The 20976-nt window shown below is 32.4% G+C and overlaps 1 protein-coding gene across 1 annotated transcript in view; it reads left to right on the top strand.

Annotated features, from left to right (window-relative positions):
- The window catches only part of EIF3E (eukaryotic translation initiation factor 3 subunit E), a 43750-nt gene that overhangs the window by 7378 nt on the left and 15396 nt on the right, over positions 1–20976 (top strand). Inside the window, exons 4-7 of the mRNA XM_063079606.1 lie at positions 2284–2326; positions 3222–3326; positions 9355–9480; positions 10121–10245. Coding sequence (XP_062935676.1) covers positions 2284–2326; positions 3222–3326; positions 9355–9480; positions 10121–10245 — 399 coding nt within the window. The remainder of the gene's footprint in view (positions 1–2283; positions 2327–3221; positions 3327–9354; positions 9481–10120; positions 10246–20976) is intronic.

Raw genomic sequence — 20976 nt, 5'->3', positions numbered from 1 at the left:
AAATTTTTTTAAAAATTTCTTTACCAGTTATCCATACCTGATTACGCTGAAGCAGTTCCACCCACTTTCACCTCTTCCCAGGGGACATTTGGCAATGTCCAGAGATATTTTTGGTTGTCACATCTGGAGGGGTGCTACTGGCACCTAGCAAGTAGAGGCCAGGGATGCTGTTAAACATCCTGTAGTGCATAGGATGATACTCCTCCTCTCACTCCCCAACAAAGAACTATTTAACCCCAAATGGTGGTTAAACCCTATGCCTGGGCAATACTTAGAGCACATGGGTTACTCGCTGTAAGAGAAACCTTAGCTCACTTTATCACTTGCTCCATTCTCTCATATCCTTCCAACCTCCGTGCCCAGCCCAAGGAGAGTAGTGTCAAGCTGATAAGATTATTTTATTTCTAATTTCCCTTTAGCTAGAAACAGACTTATTGTTTGGTTTTCAAAGAAAGCGTGTGCCTTAGTCTGACTTAATATATGTCAATATTTGAAGCTTTTTGGTTTATTAGAAACATTTAAAAATAAAACCTCCTACTAAAATTAAATATTGCCATTGTGATGATTCTTAGCTACCAGTATATTCACTTAAAAGGAATTATTAAAGACTTTGCCATCTTGCACCTTTAGTTTCTGTAATATGTGTTCAAACCAAATTTTTCTCTAGGTTTGTTTTTTTGTGTGTGTGTATGTGTGTGTGTTTTGGTACAGTGTTACCAGATATTTTTAGAAAAGCAGTAAATACTAAACAATTACTATGCCATACTATACCATGTTATACTATGCCATGTTATACTACATATATATGCCAGTACACATGCACAGAGCTGTATCTTGTAAACAGATCTAACTGTGTATGTATTATATTAAACTACTTGTATATTCTTAGAATATAATTATAGACCTTCAAATCATGTATAAGTGCTCACAAAGGGACGTTTGAAGTAATCCAGATGAGAGAAAACAACAAAAAATCTAGTATGCTTTAGACACTTAATGACTGAGAAGTAATGGTACTAGGGTATGAATAAGATGAATATAGATGTGTTCACCAACTATTGGAAAAACAGCATTCCTGTAGCTTAATAGGCACTACACTGGAGATAAATGAAAGGACCGTGTGCTTAAAAACTTGTAACCTAATTAAATTTATAAAGTACCTATTTTCAAATTAATAACCTCTCCCTACCAATTCTCCTTTTTAAAATTCTATTGAACATATAGTACCGTACTTCTCATACTTTCCCAGAAATACTCAATCATCCAGAGGACAGTGATTATGTACCTGAGTGGTTCAAGGAATGAAACACAAAGTTATTCACTATGATACATAACAAACATTAAGTTTATTTTTAAAATTCTTTTATGCTAAAATTTCAAGCATTCTTCACATTCAGTATTATTTTATACCCATATTGGTTTTAATGATGAGATATCCACTCCCCATTAAATCTTCAAATAAAAGTAGGCCACCAAAGACATGCTATAGTGTATTCCTTTTTATGAGTAGCATAAGAAAATGTTTTCATTTTTGAAAATGCTCATAAGGTAGGCAACTGTGCCTATCTGTCCCCTGCACCTTGGTGTCTTTGTCATTAATTTGTCTCTTACCAGTCTGCCAATATCTCGAGTTAATGCAAAGCTAATTTAAGAACAGTTAAATTGGGTTATTTGGCATTTTGGTACAGATAAAAATTATATAGGCTATGTAACAGATATCATGTAAGTTAGACACGATTTATTAATCTTGTAAATTTGTCAGATCAGTGTTCTTATGAAAAATATTAACAGATTGGGGAGAGGGACAAAATTTATATGTAGGGTTAATTCCTGCTAGTTAGTACAGTACATTTGTTTGAGTCTGTATAAATTTAGATTATATTATCTATCAGAAATGTAACCTCAAAGAGCAGATGCCATTCTCAGTAGGTTACCACCAAACTAGACTACTGACTTTGCTATAAATAGAGTGTTCTAGTTTTATTACCTGAAAAACTTCTAATGATCTTACCTTAGATATGGTGAAACTGAACACATAGTTTTCATTTGGGGCTAAAGAAACCTTAAAATGAGTTTTAAATTTTGTTATTCCCCTTGTGTTCTTATTTCTTATGTTCAAAGCATGAAATATGTTTATTTTATTGGAAGTCTTATTTCTAGTATTTAAATATTAAGATATTTAAAATAGCTTTGTGTGAGTAATAACTTAGAATTTGGATATGTTGATTTTGTTTGCTGTGGTCCATAAAATACAATACTTTTTGGGTTTTTTTGTTTATTAAGGGATGGTCGGATGCTATTTGACTACCTGGCAGACAAGCATGGTGTAAGTAGTTTTTATTAAACGTTTTAAAGTAGTCATGTTTTAGTAAGGCTGATTAAAGACTAGAGCTGTACAGATAGGCTTATGGCTTGGCATAAGAATATGATTTCCACATTATCTTATTAAATATAATACCTGGTGTGTTTGAAACTTTAGTTTTTAAAAATTGATGCTAATAGGAAAATAAATGCTTATACTCACCTTTAGATAATAATAGCATTTTTTGTTAGTGCCAACGGCAAACTAGGTATTAAAGGACACAGGATGCCTTTTCTTAATGGATTAGAAAGTAAAGACAAGTAGATTTGAATCTGAAATGCTTTGAGCAATAGAATTAAGTAATACTTTTGCTGTTTTGTGGATTTCAGGAGCCCTTGACATTATCAAGGTCTTCATAGATCATCAAATTTACAACTAAATGTTATAGGCTTTTCTGTCATCTCCTAATCTCATTTCCCTTGTGTTAACTCAAAATGTAAGGCTTTAAATATGATTAATTCTTTAACTTGCATTCAGGCTTTATTTCTCATTTGACAGTCACTGTGACAATAGGCTTGCTGACCACTGCACAAATTACTCTTTCTGGATTCTATATAGAATGTTTGGTGGATTTGTTCTCGTTTGGAGTCCTCTTAGATTTTTTTACTTTCATTTTTCTTGCATTATTAACTCTAAAAGTTGGTATAATTTGGGGGCCAATTTGTGAACGTTAAATTGACCAATTCCTAATGTGTATTTTAAGAGTCAAGTGTTTCTCTGATTATATTATTTATTTGTGGTGGCAACCTTTGGGAGACAGTGAAAGAATTCACTTCTGAGATCTTTTAAAGGAATGAATGAATGGAATTTTAAAACTCGAAATTAACAAATAGAACTTAATCCTTCCTTCTTTTTTTAGTTTAGGCAAGAATATTTAGATACACTCTACAGGTATGCAAAATTCCAATATGAATGTGGGAATTACTCAGGAGCAGCAGAATATCTTTACTTTTTTAGAGTGTTGGTAAGTCCTTTAATTTTTTTTTCTTTATTTTCTGTTTTGTAGTATTCCGTTGGTTCCTCAAAGTATATCTATAGATTTGAGTCTGTCCATTAAGTTTTCAGCAGTTGTTGGCAAAGGAAATAAAAATGGAACCTTTCCCCACAAAAAAAAAAAAAAAAGAAAGAAGCAGGAAAGTTTATGTCAGAGCCTCAAAATTTGGAGAGAGATTTAACCTGTCCTTGAAATCTAAAAGTAGGAACCATTGATTTGTTGTTTTATGTATAATTGTATAATTTTTAGCATTAGCAGAATTCTATCATGTAATGGATTTGTTATTAAAATATTACTGTACAGCACAATGAGTGGTACATTATAGGCATTTAATAAGTAATATTGAATAAATCTGTAATTCCTAATTTTAATTAAATACTTTATGCTATATGTATTCCTTGAACTTGTTCTAAATAACTGTGGAATCCTAATGGTATTTAAAAATATTTTGTGCCCTTAATAGTAACTTCTGTCTATTTACCTCTGCCCTCAGCTGTTAGGATATAAAAGTCAATGATGTTTTCATCCTGTGGGGTGCAGATGAGCTTAAACGGTATTGTTAGCCACAAAGTACCATGTTTGTTATCTTCATTTATCTATTTAACAAGTTCCTAGATTCAGTGTTTTTGTTAGGAGAGTTGTGTGAAGCCAGATTAAAAATCAGGCCTTCAAATTGCAGGCTTCTTTCTTATTCTGTCTTCTGTTTAGGTAATTGTATTAAAGAGGCCTTCTCGAGTAATCAAAATACCTTTGTTTTAACTAGCCTCTCATTTGAGAAATTATAATTTGTTTCTCAATTTGGATTAGTAAGCAAGTGTCTAAATCTCTGATTTCTCTAGTTAATTCTAGAAGTCAGATAAAAACCTCTTAGGACTTTTGGTCTTCCAATCCTGGAAAAGTCTGTTTCTTTCGTCTTTATTTGCTTTTGCTTTTTCTTCAACTTTAGCTCTACTTGCCACACAGAAAAGACTTAGGGCTGCTGTCCTTAGCTGTTTTCTAGGAAATTAAGTTTTCCTTTTGGCGGGGGGGGGGGGGGGGGGCAGACAATTGGTATTATTGATTCAGGTAATTCCTACACTTAAATTTTACAGACAACTTGATTTTTAAAACTATCCACCATCCTTTTTTCAAAGAAATAAAGATTTTTCTGTTTATTTCCAAGTTTGATTTGAAAATAATTACTTTTCTCTTGCTCTTGTTGGTAAATGAATTCTTACTTTACAGATTAGTTGTGGTTAGCTTGTAAGTGCATTGAAGGTAATCAGTGATGCTAAACTTGTAGTGATTTATCAGAAAATTCCATCAGTTTTACTTTGAATATTACCAGGGATTTAGGAGAGCAAAAGTTGATTACTTTGAAAATGTAAACAGCTTAAACCGGTATTGTAAAATCAGAAGGCTGGTATGATTACAGGTACATGAAAAGAGTTGGTTATTCATATCATTTGGTAATGCTGGGAGTGAATTTTGAGAATGAAGATTTAGTGTCATGTTAGAGTTCCAGCACAGTAAATTTATTGTTGCTGGTTAGTGAGTGACTGTGCCATTTTGCTAAGACATGGAAACTTAAGGTAACTGCTGGAAATCCAGATATTGAAACTCTTCTAGCATATCCACCCTTGAAAGCAGGTTGATATGAAGAGCCAACTGTAATGACATGGAGTTGAGCCAGAGTAGTACACATGAACCTTTTGGGGATTAAAAAACCTGCTGTACTGCTACAAAAAGCTTTTATTCTAACATATATAACACATTCTACTTTTAATAATATCATTGTGTTTATGTAGTATGGTTTTATAATTAGTCTGAAAGTTTGTGCGAGTAATAGGTATATACTTAAGGGTTTGGGAATTTTTTATTTTTTTGTTTCTTTGCTTTTGGTAGCTGACTGGGATTTGTGAATTTTTAAGTTAACTTTTTAAAATGTGAAGTTAGTTCCGTGTCTTAAAAATTCTGGGTTAGTTTTAAGCTTTTGCATTACCCTAACAAATCTTGTGCTGGAAGTCAAATAACATTTTGGTTAAGTGACTGAATACTATGAACACAAAATTAGTATGCTTTACAGTAAGAGCAGACACTATATAGTTTGGATAGTTCTTAGAAGTTACGTGCCTTTCATTTTTAAATTTTGTCCCTCTTTGTGCCACAAAACATTTAAATTAGGTTGGAGTTGGTTGCTTCCTATTGGCATATTGGCAGAGGCTGAGAAAGCTGCATTCACAAGAATAGATTATATTACTTAGCTTTTGCTTTGATTTAGATAGATACTACTGTGAAATTTATGTATTTGTTTGAAATTTTGTTAATAGCAAAAATAAAAATCCTGTTTTGGATTTTGGGTGAAAAAAGTCAATGGTTTACTTTAGTTATTTAATTTTATTTTTTTGCAGTCGCCTTATTTCATTTCTAAATTCTTCTCTGGTGTTTGGTTATTCTTTTTAAATCTATGGTTAGGGAAACATAAGCTATGAAAGAGCCATTGTAACTGATCTGCGAAGAATTTGACTCTCCGAATGACCTATTGTAGGTCAGTGTTGTATAAATTAAAGCTGTGTGACCCTAGAATCTGCCTTTATTTTAGAAAGATTTGGTAGCTTTTAGAATACATTGAGGAGTGTTTAGGTACCCTTGTTTGGTTGTGAAACTACTTTGATTTATGCTTCAAGAAATGTGTTAATTGAAATGAAATGGTGGAGAAGATTTGGTAGGAGTTTTTGAACATTTTTGTTTTAAAAGTTATTAACACTGTTAATTATTTTGTTAAGTCTGTCTTCACTATAGCCTTTGGTCTGGTTCTAAGATATAACCCATCCCTCCATTCAGCAGCTATTTGAAATAAAAGTGATTTTAAAATGATAAGACCATTGGTGATCATATTTTTGTAGCCATTTTTTCCCCAGTCAGGATTTAAAATGTATATACTGTTTAAATACATATTATTTGATTTAAAAGTACAGTTGACCCTTGAACAACACAGGTTTGAACTTCATAGGTCCACTTATACATGGATTTTTTAAATAAATGTATTGGAAAAATTTTTGGAGATTTGTGAAAAATTGAAAAAACTCACAGATGAACCACATAGCCAAGTTTATTGGAAAAATTAAGAAAAAGGTATGTCATGAATGCATAAAATATATGTAGATATTGGTCTCTTTTATCTTTTACTATCATAAAATATATACAAATCTATCATAAAAAGTTAAAATGTATCAAAACTTAGGCACACAAACACAGACCATACTTGGCACCATTTGAAGTAGAGATGTAAACAAATGTAAAGATACAGTATTAAATCATAACCGCATAAAATTAACTGTAGTACATACTATATTACTGTAATAATTGCATTGTCACCTCCTGTTGTTATTGTGGTGAGCTCAAGTGTTGCAAGTATCTGCTTAAAGTTCTGTGTGGTGCTGATCACCTCCACGTGAGAGTTTCTCCAATAAATTGCGTCATATGGCAGTAAAAAGTAATCTTATGTGGCTTTTCTCTTTCTTACGAATTTCTTAACATTTTCTCATTTTTAGCTTACTTTATTGTAAGAATACAGTATGCAATATGTATAACATAAAATAATTGATTGTTAGTCAACACTAGGCTATTAGTAAAGTTTTGGGGAATCAAAAATTATCCATGGACTTTTTTTTTTTTGACTGCAGGGGTTGGCACCCCTAACTCCCTGCATTATTCAAGAGCCAACTGTATTGTACCTTGAGGCTCAAGATAGCTTAAGTAATGATGACTTTTGGAAGATTTAAGGTCTTGACTGAAGTTTTGGCTCTGATGTACCTTGTTGTAACGTTAGTGTAGAAGAAGTCTACTTCATATTCATTCTCAACAAAGGTTTTCATATTTCAACATCTGAAATTGGAATGTGTCTTGAATTGGTTGTTGTTTTGGTTTTAGAAAAGTAAAATAATAGAGTAAAAAAATAAAATAATAGAAGTAAAATAATGGAGTATCTTGATGGCATCTTAGATTTGATAAAATATTTTAGTACTTAGATTTTCTTTCTTTATAAGGATCATTTTATCCTCTATAGTTAAAACAATGGTTTTATGGATTTCTATAAATCAGTTTTTAATTTCAATGAATTTTGACAAATGAATATACCTGTGTTACTACCACCAAATCAAGATAAAGAATATTTCTGTCATTCCAGAAAGACCCCTTGTGCCTACTTTGGAGTCATACTCCACCCCTGGTCCTGTATATTCATTGATTTGCTTTCTGTCCCTTTAGATTAGTTTTGCCTCTTCTAGAATTTCACGTAAATGGAGTGATATAAAGTATGTATGTTTGTGTCTGGCTTATTTTTGCCAGCACACTTTTGAGATTCACTTATGTTATTGTGAGTATCCAAAGTTAGATTGCTCTTATTGATGAGTAGTATTCCATTCTATGAATATGTCAAAAATTTTTAATGTATTTATCTGTTGGCATATATTTGGATTACTTCCAGTTTTTGTCTATTACAAATGAAGTTGACATGAATATTTATGTATGAGTTCTATTATGGTTATACTTTATGAAAATAATTAGAACCAGTGATTTCATGGATATGTTACAAAATTTAATTTTACAAATTTGGCCTCTGTGTTATTTGCCTGTTCTTAGAGTTTGCTAGGTGTTATTCGGTACATTTGAATTAATTACTGCTAAAGGAAGAATCTTAGTGTAGGCAAAGTCTGTATTATGGTCCCCGAAGTTTAGATACCTTTAGTACTGTGATATTTTCATTTTTATTATCATTTTGATAATAACTCACAATTATCCAGCTTTTACTATGTATCAGGTGGTATAACCTCTACATGTATTATGTTGTTTAAACTACTGAATTACCAGGGTGAGTTCTATTACTATGTTCATGTTATAGATGAGGAAACTAAAGTGCAGGCTGTTTAGCTGTTAATAGTAAGTGGCAGAGCCAGAGTACTTGGTGATTGGATTTCTGATCCTGCCCATAGACTTTTATTTAACTTATAATTATGATATATACTAATAGTACTTTACAGTTATGCTACCATATCACTGAAAAATTAAATTCAAAATTTCAACTAGGGATGCAGAAATGTATCCTTCTCCCACTAATACCCTCACTTGCTTCGGTGCTTAGCACATATGATCACTTCAGTCATTTTACCTACTTATGTTGCCTTGTTCAGAGGGAGTCCTACTTTACTGATTTTTGTTATTAGCCTGGTCCTTATAGGCGTTTTGAGTTTGTGAAATTTTTTCACCAGTGGAGAGAAGAGGTAGGGTTGGCCCTTATTCCTCTTTTTTAGTAGATTAAGACAGCAGTATTAAATTTTATAGCTTTCATGATTAGAAGTGTAATTTCGGGCAAGTTATAGTGTCTCTATACAGTAGTTCCTCTTTTGAAAATAGGGATAAAAAAAATATCATCTACCTTTTGGGTTTTTTTAGGGTTATATGAGAAAACTTTTGCTCAGTACATAACCCTTCATTAACTGTTAATTCCATCTCCTCCCACCCCCTCCCTCCATAACCCTTCCATTTGTATCATAATTTGGAAATTTTTTTGTTCTGTACATAATTTCTTGTTACACTGTAAATAAGATCTATAAGTCTTGATTTCCCACATCTTTATTCCAGTGATTTGAGTGACAAATTTCCTATTACTCTAACTTGGTTTCTGAAGTATTAGGTATCTTAAGTTTGATTAGTTGTGTGTGAATTATCTGAAATGGGTTACACTGAGAGGGTGCTACTGTTTCCTAGTTTTAAAAGTTACGCTTTATTTTCTGATCTAGACTGAATATTAAAGAGCTGAGTATTTTTAGTAAATTAAATTACTTGAAACAGCTTAGCCAGTTTGATCTAATAAGGACTTAAATAATTGGAGTTAGATAGAGAGCCGTTGGTCCTTTAGTAGGCTAGATGGATTTATGGGGTAAAAAATAAACATCATCTTTTTTTCCTCCAGAGTATTCAGAATATAATTAATAATTAATTATGATTGCTTAAACAGGTTCCAGCAACAGATAGAAATGCTTTAAGTTCACTCTGGGGAAAACTGGCCTCTGAAATCTTAATGCAGAATTGGGATGCAGCCATGGAAGACCTTACACGGTTAAAAGAGACCATAGATAATAATGTGAGTTACAATTTTTCAGAGTGATTCTCTGAAATTTCTATGTGTTCTTCACACTTTCTGGTAAGGCACAACACGGTGCACTTTGAAAAATTTCAGATTATCTTTTGTTGACCTGACAAAAGTCACAGTGCATTAGTGGGTTGACTAGTTTCACTGAATGAATTTGAAAGAAATTATCAAATTTCTTTTGGCTCTTAGGGAAAAGAACTCAGTCTTCATTTCTGTTACAGCTACTGTGCCCTTTTTCTTATGCCAGTGAAAATGACACTACGCTGTTAGTGCCACCTATTATTGGAAGTCCTATGCAGAAGACAATTTTCATCCACAATTAATGTCTAATAAGACCACTTATGAAATTTTTAGTTCATTCCTTGCTTTTAAAATAATGTTTCTTAAATGATTATAATTTGTGAACTATTAAGACTGGTTTAGTGGACATTACGGAATGTGTCTCTAAGAACAAGGTGCTAATTCGGAACGTTGAGGATCATGCAAAGAGAATGTGACTCTAGTGCATGCCTTAGAAGAGTCTAGATTTTAATTACAGTTTTAATTACAGTTTTGAAATCAGTGATGTTTATTCCTTTGCCACTTTCTCATATGTTAATATGTCATATGTGTACATTTTTTAATCCTTTAGTCTGTGAGTTCTCCACTTCAGTCTCTTCAGCAGCGAACATGGCTCATTCATTGGTCTCTGTTTGTTTTCTTCAACCACCCCAAAGGTCGTGATAATATTATTGATCTCTTCCTTTACCAGCCACAGTAAGTTATTTTACTGCATACTTTTAATTTTGGCTTTAATTATATGAAATTATATGGAATATTTTAAACTTAAAATGTACTTCTAACGTTTGACTTGGTTGTCACCCATTTTGTTTTTTTTCTTCACATGGTAGATTTGATTGTTAACTGAAAAGTTTAAACATAACTCTTAAGTGAATTATTTGATAAAATGTACTCTTGGCCCTTTAAAGTGCCATTTAAAGTATGGTCCTTGGCCTGGCAGCATAGGCATCATGTAGAATTGCAGGACTCACCCTAGAAGAACTAAATGAGAGTCTGCATTTTAATGAGATTCCAGCTTTAGAAATAAAGCTTTAGAAATAAGGCTCTAACCCATATTATTTGGAAGGAATATATATATTCCAAATTCTTTTTATGTTCTCTTTGCTCTGTCATCCATCTTTTAAAAAATCTTTTGGTGGTAAGAAATTCGCTGCTTTATTAACGAAACCATTCTATTGTTAGCAAAAAATCGTTTTTAAAAATTTGCTCTTCCAATTGAGGTCAAGTGCCTCTGAAACTTCTGCCCATTATTTCTGGTTTGGTTGGAAAAAAAGAAAACAGGACTGTTTTATGGAAACACTTCACGTAGTTTACTTCTGTTTCCTTCAGACTAAATATCTTTACTTTTATTAAATAACATAGTTCTTCAACTCTTTAGTATTTTGGTTGCCTTCCTTAGATAATTTTCATTTATCTGTCTCTTAAAGTCTGGATCTTCAAAACTGAAACCTGATTCTAGGATTATTATCTAAATGTTATAGATGACAATGGCAATATTAGCTCCTGTTACCTGTACATATCCTTATTAATATAGCTCAAGATTGCAGTGACATGTTTTAGCAGTTGCTTCATGGGATGGATTATATTGACTGTATTGTTAGCCAAATTTTACATAAACTCTTGAGCCATATTTTTGTTATTTGCCAACCTCTAAATCAAGATTTTATAGTTCTTACATTTTATCTTGATTTCTGCTCATTGTTTTCTGTCAAATTATGATTTTAACACATTTTTAACAAAAAAATTGATTTTAACATTTTTCTAAAATGTGTATTTTTATTTACAAAAGTATAGTTTAGAAATAGATGGTCTAATATCCTTTTGATATAAAACATCAGTGAAGATTAGATAACCTGGTTTTAAATTGTTTTTATAATTTTCAGAGTCTTCAAAGGAGTACTTTAGTGATATTTTTGGATAGGTTGATGAGATAATAATCTAAACTGAATCACATTAATACACATGTTTTTTAAATGTTCATTTTAGGAAAGGTTTTTTGTTTGTTTTGTTTTGGGAGCTGCAGGTACAGAGATCAAACCCTGGACCTTGGTGTTAACACCATGCTCATAACACCATGCTCTAACCAACTGAACTAACTGGCCAGCCCTCTTTTAAGGAAGATTTTTTAAGACTTTAAAATATTTGACCTCTTCAGTTAAATCAACCAAGACTTTGAATTTAAGAGAATTTTGAATTATTGATACAGATGAAAAAATATTTAGAAATCAAAGAAATGACAGTAATTTTTTCATAGAGAAACAGAGCAGTTTTTAAAAGGCATGTAATCTGTTTTCTGCATTATGTGCTAAATGTTCCCCTGAATTTGTTAGTAGAAGCAACTTTAGCAGCCTCATTTATTTCTCATATTAACATTGCAACTTAAGTTCAGTATTAATTTATTTAGTCAGTATTTTCATGACATGCTGGCTGGTCCAGTATATTAAAACTAAACATGAGCAGAGGAGTTTCTGTAACAGAGGAAATTAAATATTTCTTCGTTTGAACAAAGAAGAAACAAAAACCTATATGGCATTGAACTACAAAATGATAAATGATCTTTGCCTGTATTTCAAAGTTATAATTTTAAATGAAAATAAATAATGAGAAATGAAAGTTTATAATTTATATAGCATTATAGTTATTTCTTTTTTCTTGGAGATATTTTATAGTGTTTACATATGCCTTCTCGATTCATATTATTCACTAATGTATGTGTAACAGCCTCATTCTATCTGAGCAGTTTTTTCTTAAATTCTGTTTGTGGGAAATTCAGTTGTGTATATATAATTTTTAAAACTTTATATATATGTGTATGTTTTTGTTTGTTGTATACTTTACTGTTAGTTGGATGCTATGATAGGTTATTCGTAATCTGAAAAGTTATATAAATCATAATCCATATATTGAAGTAAATAAAAAGCTAGTGGAAAAGATTAAAAAAGGGAGGGGGTCAACAGCCCACTAAAATAAGATCCTACAAGGGTGGTGTTACTTTGTTCTGGCCTTTGACACAGTAAGCTTAGCAACTTTATTTGGCAATATCCTATGGGTAGATTTGTGAAGAACAAAGCTGAATCAAGTTCAAAAGACTAATGTATAAAACCAGAATACCATCAGTGATTTATAATGAGAAGTATAAATGTATAAATGCTAAAAGGACTAAGTGCATGGAACATTTGACCAGATTGTTCTATAGGTCTAATACATAAAAAGACATATAAGAAGCTGAAGGTTGCTTAATGAATGCTTGGAATCTGGCTGGGATGTTTAATCGCACCATCAGGCTAAGTTGGCCTAATATAACCATCTTCACAATAAGAACATTTCTCGCCACCAGGACCCAGACCATGTACATTTTGGGGTATGTGTATCACTATAAACACTTGGGTGAGCATTTCCAACATTTGCTTACCTCCTCTCTCTCCCCCAGTATTTTCTAAAATAAGTTAATATCTTTTATCAGATTCTTCTCAGGTCTTCCTGATCTGGTACCTTTCTCTTACCAAAGTGATTAATCTGTCTGTGCTCTGGCGCATTGTTTAGTTAATCTTCTGAGCACAATGTCTTGTATCATCGTTCTTAATAAGAAACTTTTTCCTGTACCCTTTGTGCAGCCATTGTATTTTAGAAGCTTTTTTTACTTGTGGTACTGACAATTACAAGTTATAATCTCAGGTAGTAGTTGAGACATACCAACATTGGATAAATCTAGAGTACCTGGAAAGATAATGAGTAATATCATTGAGAGAAATTTGAGGGTGTTGGATGAGAATTTCAAATTCAAGAATTGAGGGTGTATTTCTTAATATTTATGGAGATTAATCAAATACCCATCCAAATGAGAAGAGATTAAAAAACACTACCATTCGATATTTTGCCTTCCTTCTGAATAACCTGTAAGATTGTCCTAAGAATTGATTGATATTCCTAAAGTCAGAAATGGGAAGATGAATCTACCCCAAGTGGGCAGAGTTGACAGCTGGCTCCAATCTCGATGCCTAGTGGATGGGTTAAATATAAGGAAAGCTCTTCCTGACCTCAGCCATAGATAGGAATCACTAGGAATTGGCTTTCCATGCTGCCACTTAGTAGTAGACCCACTTTCCTCTGTTTTTGGTAGTTGCATATGTATCCAGAAAGGAACATTAAATTCACCCAACTCTTAGAAGATTTTCAAGCAATAAAGGAAAAAATACAAACAAGAAAAAGAAAAGTATTCAAACCCACTATGAAAATTCTGTAATACAAATAAGGGGGAGTGGGAAACAGTATGGCTTAATTTTTTATAACTCTCTGGCTTTTATGAAATTAAAATAGAGTATTTAATTCATTAGTGGAACCATTTGTTACAAGTATTGAAATAGAAAGTAATACAATTGAGATCCCAGAATTTTTTAAGATGAAAATCAGATCTTTACAAAAGGAAAACAGTACCCAAAAGTGGATTTTTAAATTTTAAAATAAGATAGAGATTCACACTGAAGAGGCATTGCATATTTGGAAGGAGCAGTGGCAAATGACATCTGAGTTATCTTTGGGAATATTGTTATAAGCCAATGATTCTTAAGCATTTTGGTCTTGGAACCCTTTTACACTATTAACAGTAGTTGAATGTAATTTTCTTTGCCTTAGTTATATCTATCTATATATGGATAGTTATAGATATACACAATTAGATATTAAAGCAGAAATTTAAAAATATATAATTGATAAATAAAAAATTGATTAGAGTTGATATAAATAACATATTTTTACTGAAAAATAACTTTCTCTTTTTTTAAAAAAAAAGGATGACCGGTAAGGGGATCTTAACCCTTAACTTGGTGTTGTCAGCACCACGCTCACCCAATGAGCTAACCAGCCATCCCTATATGGGATCCGAACCCATGGCCTTGGTGTTATCAGCACCACACTCTCCTGAGTGAGCCCCGGGCCGGCCCAAAAAACAACTTTTTCTAAACAAAATAATTTAGTGAGAAGAGTAGTGTTGCTTTACATTTTTTGCAGACCCCTTCATTTGCTGGGTTAATTGACAGCTGGGTTTTCATACCTGATTTTCATCCAATCTGCTGTTATGTGTTGTTTTTTTTGGTATATGAAGTATATGAAGAAAACCTAGCCTCACATATTTATATTTGGGAAAGTGAGGTGTGTCTAAAAGCTTTTTCAGATAACTGTGAATATTATTTTTTGATAGTACAAATACACTTGACAAGCAGTAGTTTTTTAAAGGTTATTTATAATGTGGAATCTGAAACCATATCACTGGAATTTTTGGAGACTAAACTATAATGTTATTCTGGACTATATTGATCTTACACTTGGAATGGATCTTTTACTCATGCATAATCTTATACCATCATGCATTGGTTGTTTAGGAAATATTGGTCCAGTGAGTAATGCAGGTATTCCAATGTATTGATGTTATACATCACCAAAAAAACGTATTTGTTAACATCACTACCAAATCCATTGGAAAAGGCTTTAAGTATTGGACAGCTGTCAAGCTTCCAGTAGCAGATACAAATTTTCCAAAATTCTGGCTTTTCTTGAAAGCTCTAATTTTATCATTTGTTTTTCTTGAAGGATAGTCTCACTTCATTTTCTAGAAATGTCTGCCAAATACGCAAGTCTGAATGGCTTTGGTTTGTCTCTTCATTTCAAGTAAAAATAGTGTTGTATGACAAAAACAGCTAGTTCATCTTGCTGCTCAGTCACACAAATGCTTTTCCCTGAGACAACATGACACTGAATTATACGGCAGAAGCGCTTTATACATGCTTCCCATTTACAGTCATAGAGAATATTAAAAAGATTAGTACTCAGGCTTTGAAATTTTTGGAAATTAATAATTTGTATTGCCTGATAAAGGACATAGTTGAAACTGGCTGCTTTTTTTTTTTTTTTTTTAACTGCGAAAGTGTGATGTTGAAAATACAGTGACTGATAGTATAGTTTATGTAGTTTGATGTCTGCTTCTCCTTTGATTTGTGCTAAGGTATCAGAACAGTTTGTTTGTTTACAATTCAGTGATTTTTTTTAGTAATTTTACTGAGTGGTGTAACCATCTTCATAAGTCACTTTTAGAACATATCATCCCCCAAATAAGAACCTTTGTGTTTATGGAACTATTTTTTTTTTTTAAAAACAGAAACAGCCTGTTAGAGAAATGTGGGAAAGAAAACTACTCAGTAAATTGTGACTTTTAGTTCACAAAAATATACTGTTTTTTGTTTTTACTTGCCATAGATTCAGGTTCTCATCATTTTATGTCTTTATTAATTTTAGCATCATATTTTCTTTTTCATTAGTAATGTCTTCATGGCATATTTTAATTTTTGCTTGATTCTGACTTTTTTCGTATGAGTTGTCTGTTGACTGACAGGTCATTGTTTCAGCTATTTCTTGGACTGCGTGAGAGAACTAGTTACTGTTCAGTTTAAGAATGTAGTTTGCATTTGTAAGTCTATAATCAGTATGTATTTTTCAGTTCTCTGATAGAGATTTATGAAGAAAGTATTATGTTCTTCCTGTTTTTAATTTCTAACAGCACAATATTACAGTTTAATGTGGTTGATGAAGTGCATGTTAAATTGATACTTTACATAGATTGTGAATTGTAGGCCTTTTTTTTTTTTAAATATAAAAGCACTTTGGAGATAATTTATACATTTGTCCTTGAAGTTAAAGTTTAGATGCCAGTACAGGTTAAAGTCTCTTACACCGTGTATATTACCATTTCTGCCAACATTTATTCTGAATCTAAAATAGGGATAATTTACACATTTGAAAAATGTTGAACTTTTAAATGTAACATAATATATAAGATTAGGTGTCATCAGGCATAAGGTAGAACAGTGTTCATAGGCTATTAGAGATGAGGCTTTGCCACTAAATGTAGATACTATTAGGGAAAAGAATGCATTTGTAATATAATGCCTTATTACTCCCCAGTTGTAAAAAGAAAGATGCAAAGTTCAGTTAGTAAAAATGTTTAATTTGTTTTCTAATTAAAAATGACATGAATTTCCTAAGATATTTCAAGTTTTACTATTAACAAGTCACCAGAATCTGTCCTGGTGGACATTTACTGCCTATTTTAACCCTATATTTTCTAATTTGTTCCTGATACGAAAACTCTTTTTCATGTTTTAGCTCAGGATGACCGCTGAGGTGTCCCCATCTGAAAATTATCTGAAGGGCTATTATCTGAATTTCTGTTTAGTGTCCTGCCTTTTTTTATTTTTAGCCTGTCTTCCCTGACAAGCCCTTCTCTTCTTTTTTCTATTTATCCAAAGCCTACCTTTTTTAAAGATTCAGCTCGGGTTTACTTCCTTCATGAAGTCATTCCTGTATATTTTGTTTACCTTGTACTTGTTATTTAATTACTTAATGACTTTAAAACAAACAAACAAAAAAACCGTCTTATAATTGCCTTATCTCCCCAACTAGATTATAATAAGCATACTTGAAGGCAGGGTTTTTATTCTATATACTCTTGTAGCATCTTGCACATAGTAGATACTTAAATATTTTTAATTTCATAGCATATTTTGTCTTATCTTTTGATTACTAAATTTTTTTACAGTTACGAAACACTGTAGAAAAACCTTCATAAAATTGTATAATTGGAGCAGGATTGTGCTAGAGTGAAAAAATAAACGAAAACATTTTTACTTACCTATCATGAAATTATACTTCAGAACATGATGAATATTGAGGCTCTTATTTAAAAGAAAAAAATTAATAAAATTTGATTTCAAAAATAGAGAAGGTATAGAGTTCACAATCCAAAGTAAATAACGTAAGTAGTAGCACAAAAATATATTTAATAAGTATAGCTGTATTGTGCATGCTAAATATACTGTACACTTTATTTTGGAGAATTGAAATCCAGTGAAGATGAAAATTGATCTGGCTCTTCAATTTGGATTGACAGAGGAGATGATAAGCCAGGGAAATAAAACAAAAGAGTACAATGGTCATGTGTAGGCTGTTAACATACGAAGATACTTTAAAAAGTTTGTGAAAAGATATAACTAAAAGATAATGTGAATCTTTCCATGAACTTTTTGAAGATTCCCTCATATATCTGTGGTTTTGCTTGTATCTGAACTAAATTTATAATTGCTGATCTTACAAGAATGTGAATTGAAAGATCTTCGAAAGAATCATTCCTAATCTCCACTCCCTCCTCTGTGTATCTATATAGATATATACATATCTAGATACATGCATACACCTCTGCTATGTTTGGAAGTCTGAAGCCATGGTCATGCTGTATACCCAGAGATTTGTAAACACTGGGGGTAAATCTGGCCCATAGCCTTTTTTCATATGGCCTGCAATCTAAGAATGGCTTTTACATTGTAAGTAGTTGGGAAAAAAATAAAGATGATTTTGTGACATGTGAAAATTATGTGAAATTTCAATTTTAGTGTTCATAAATTTTTATGGGAAAACAGCCACTCTCATTGGTATATACGTGCACACACACACACATACATATTCACATATTCACATACATATATAGTCTGGCTGCTTTTGAATTGTAACAGTAGAGTAGAGTAGTTGAAACAGAGATTACAGAGTACAGTTTTGTTGCCTCACACTTGGTGCAAATCCCAGTGATGCTGCAGCTATACCTGGGCAGTGTTTTTTTGTGCCACATGCATTTCCACACTGCAACATTTTATTTGTATTTATTTACATATTTATATATTTTTAAATTACCAGTGTGTATGCATGACAAAAGGAGAGAGAAATGGATTTCAGATGTGCTTTTAAGGCACAGTGGAGTGGGGATTTTTTTGTATTGAATTAGAAAGCAAAGCATTGAACTGACACAATATACATCCACATTACCAAACTGTAAGCACTCATGGCAAACTGACAGGAAAGCAGCTATCGGAAAAATTAGAAAATTTAAAATGGAATATCACATCATAGCAGAATTTCCTCACAAAAATTAGTGAAAATGAAGCTTTGACCAAAGTAAGTTTCTGAGTGGTTCTTTTGTTAGCCAAGTAAGGAAAGTCATTTACCAGTGGTGATTCAGTTAAATCATGTTTGATTGCAGCAGCCAAAGAAGTATGTCCAGAGATAAGAAACTTATTTAAAACTATTAGCCTTTCATTGAGAATAGTTGCTTAGAATTGAGGATGTTGGGAGCACTTTGCTCCGGGGTGAGATTCATCTGTTCAACTTAAAATTACAAGCAAAAACAGTGCTTACCTGTAAAATTGATACTGCGGTAAAGTCATTTCAATGACAACTGACATAGTATGAATTGCAAGTAGTGTTCACTTGTTTTACACATTTTCCGTTCTGTTAAAAGAAGCAAGACCTGTATTTCCCACACAGAATTGTATCAGATATATTTTCAAGCTCAAATTATAGTTCCAGATGGTTTTAGACTACATTGCAAGTACAAGGGAAATTTTAAAATTTCAGAATTCATTTAACTGCTATTGGATCAAAGTGATTAATCTACAGTGTAATGACATGCTAAAAGACAATATCAAAAGAAGAATTTAACAGAATTCGACAAATGCCTTCCATGCAGTAATTGTGCTCAATTAAAATAATATGCTTGTGAACTGATAGTAGTATTTGGTAGTACCTGTGTGAAAAACATTTTTAATGACTAAATGTGTAAAATCTCATTACAGGTCAACATTAACAGATAAATATTTTCAATCAGTTTTAATGATAGGAACCTCTAGATGTGAACCCAATTAAGTGAAGTTATTCGCGATGAAGGAATTCCATTGGTCTTCTTTAGTAGACCTGTGTTTTTAAAATTATACTCAGATATTGCTATATTTTGAATTTTGTCAATAAAATATTTTGGAAATTTGTTCTCTCTCTCTCTCTCTCTTTATGCAAGTACCTGTGTAATGTTCTCAAATTTGCCTCTTGCCCCTAAACCTGAAAATATTGACTATCTGGTCCTTAACAAAACCTTTGTCGGCCTTTGGCATACACTCACAGAAACAGAGATGATTTCCTAAAGAAGTCACCCTCCAATGAAAATAATGAAGATAAATATAGTACAGCATTATAAAGTTAGAATAAATAAAAGGGAATATGAGTTTAGCGTCATATTCAGTAAGCTTATTATTAATAAACTTGCAATTTCTGTATATTTTTGGATAAATTTTTGAATGAGTACCTTTAAATAAATGGCTACTAAAATTACCTTCTTAAAACTGATATTAAGAACAACTACAATTCCTTGAAGTTGATACAACAAGCAAACAGAAAGGACATTGTTGGGGGGGAGGGAGGAGAGGGAGGAGGAAGGGAGGTTTTGGTAAGGGGCAACAATAATCGAAAAAAAAAAAAAAGAAAAAAAACTGATATTAAGAAAAACAGTCATACTTTCCTGTGCTTGTACATGAGGTCTCTGGCAAGAGAATATTGACAAACAGTTGCTCTGAATAAGTATTACAATTAAAAAATTTCCATGTGAAACTCAGGCTTCATTTTTCACATGACGAGATTTTTAGCTGATATGTTTTAAATATCTTCCTAGAAATTGTTTTATTCTTGAGTGGATGTTGGTTCTTTTTATACCTTGCCTTATTTAGAGGGCCTATATGGGAGACTAAGTAGGACTAGATAGCATTAGGTGTTAGATTCTAGGGTCCTCTAACGAGTTCAAGCAATATTTTGTGGGGAATCTATAATATAATAAAATATAAAGATTTATTAATCATAGTCTGGAGGACCTGGAAGATAAGGTTTCTAAGCTGGATCTTGAAGGATGGTTAGGATTTAGGCTTTCAGGGGTATATGTTTGGGAGAGAGCAATCTGTGGGGAAGAGCTTAAAGAAAGGAAGCAGGAAGCAGTCAGTGGTGGTATGATGGGAGGTGGAGCTGGATGGGTAGTTGGGGCTTGAACATTCAGCTAAGAGAAATGAACTTTATTGATTTAATAATTCTGAACTTGCTGTACTGCCTTTCACACAGAGGTGCTCAGTTCGTACCTATTGGATAAGTAAATGGGGAGCTATTTGAGGAAATTGAGCAGGAGAAATATAAGATAAACAAACTGAATGACAGGACTGTCCACTGTTGATCATCAGAATAGGAGGATTTGCTAAAAATTAGCCAGGACCCTGTCGACATTTACCTGGCATCTATCCCTTCCCTTTTTTTGTCGTTTTTTTAGTTTTTTGGTTTTTTGCTGGTCAGTACAGGGTATTCCTTCCTAATTCCCACTGCTACCAATTTAATCGGGATCCTATAATGCTGTAATAGTTTCCTTCTTCCTATTGTTTCTGGTCTTTCATTCCCTGAATTCTTTAATTTGTTTAAGTGCCCAGTTTTCCGATTATGATGAGTGCTTTGCACATAGAAGGTTTTCATACATTTGTTCTAATGGGTGATGAAAGTCATAGCTTAGTAGTCTTTTGGAACAGA

The sequence above is a fragment of the Cynocephalus volans genome, chromosome 15, assembly GCF_027409185.1.
Source record: "Cynocephalus volans isolate mCynVol1 chromosome 15, mCynVol1.pri, whole genome shotgun sequence".
NCBI lineage: Eukaryota > Metazoa > Chordata > Mammalia > Dermoptera > Cynocephalidae > Cynocephalus > Cynocephalus volans.
This window is presented reverse-complemented; position numbering and strand designations above follow the sequence as displayed.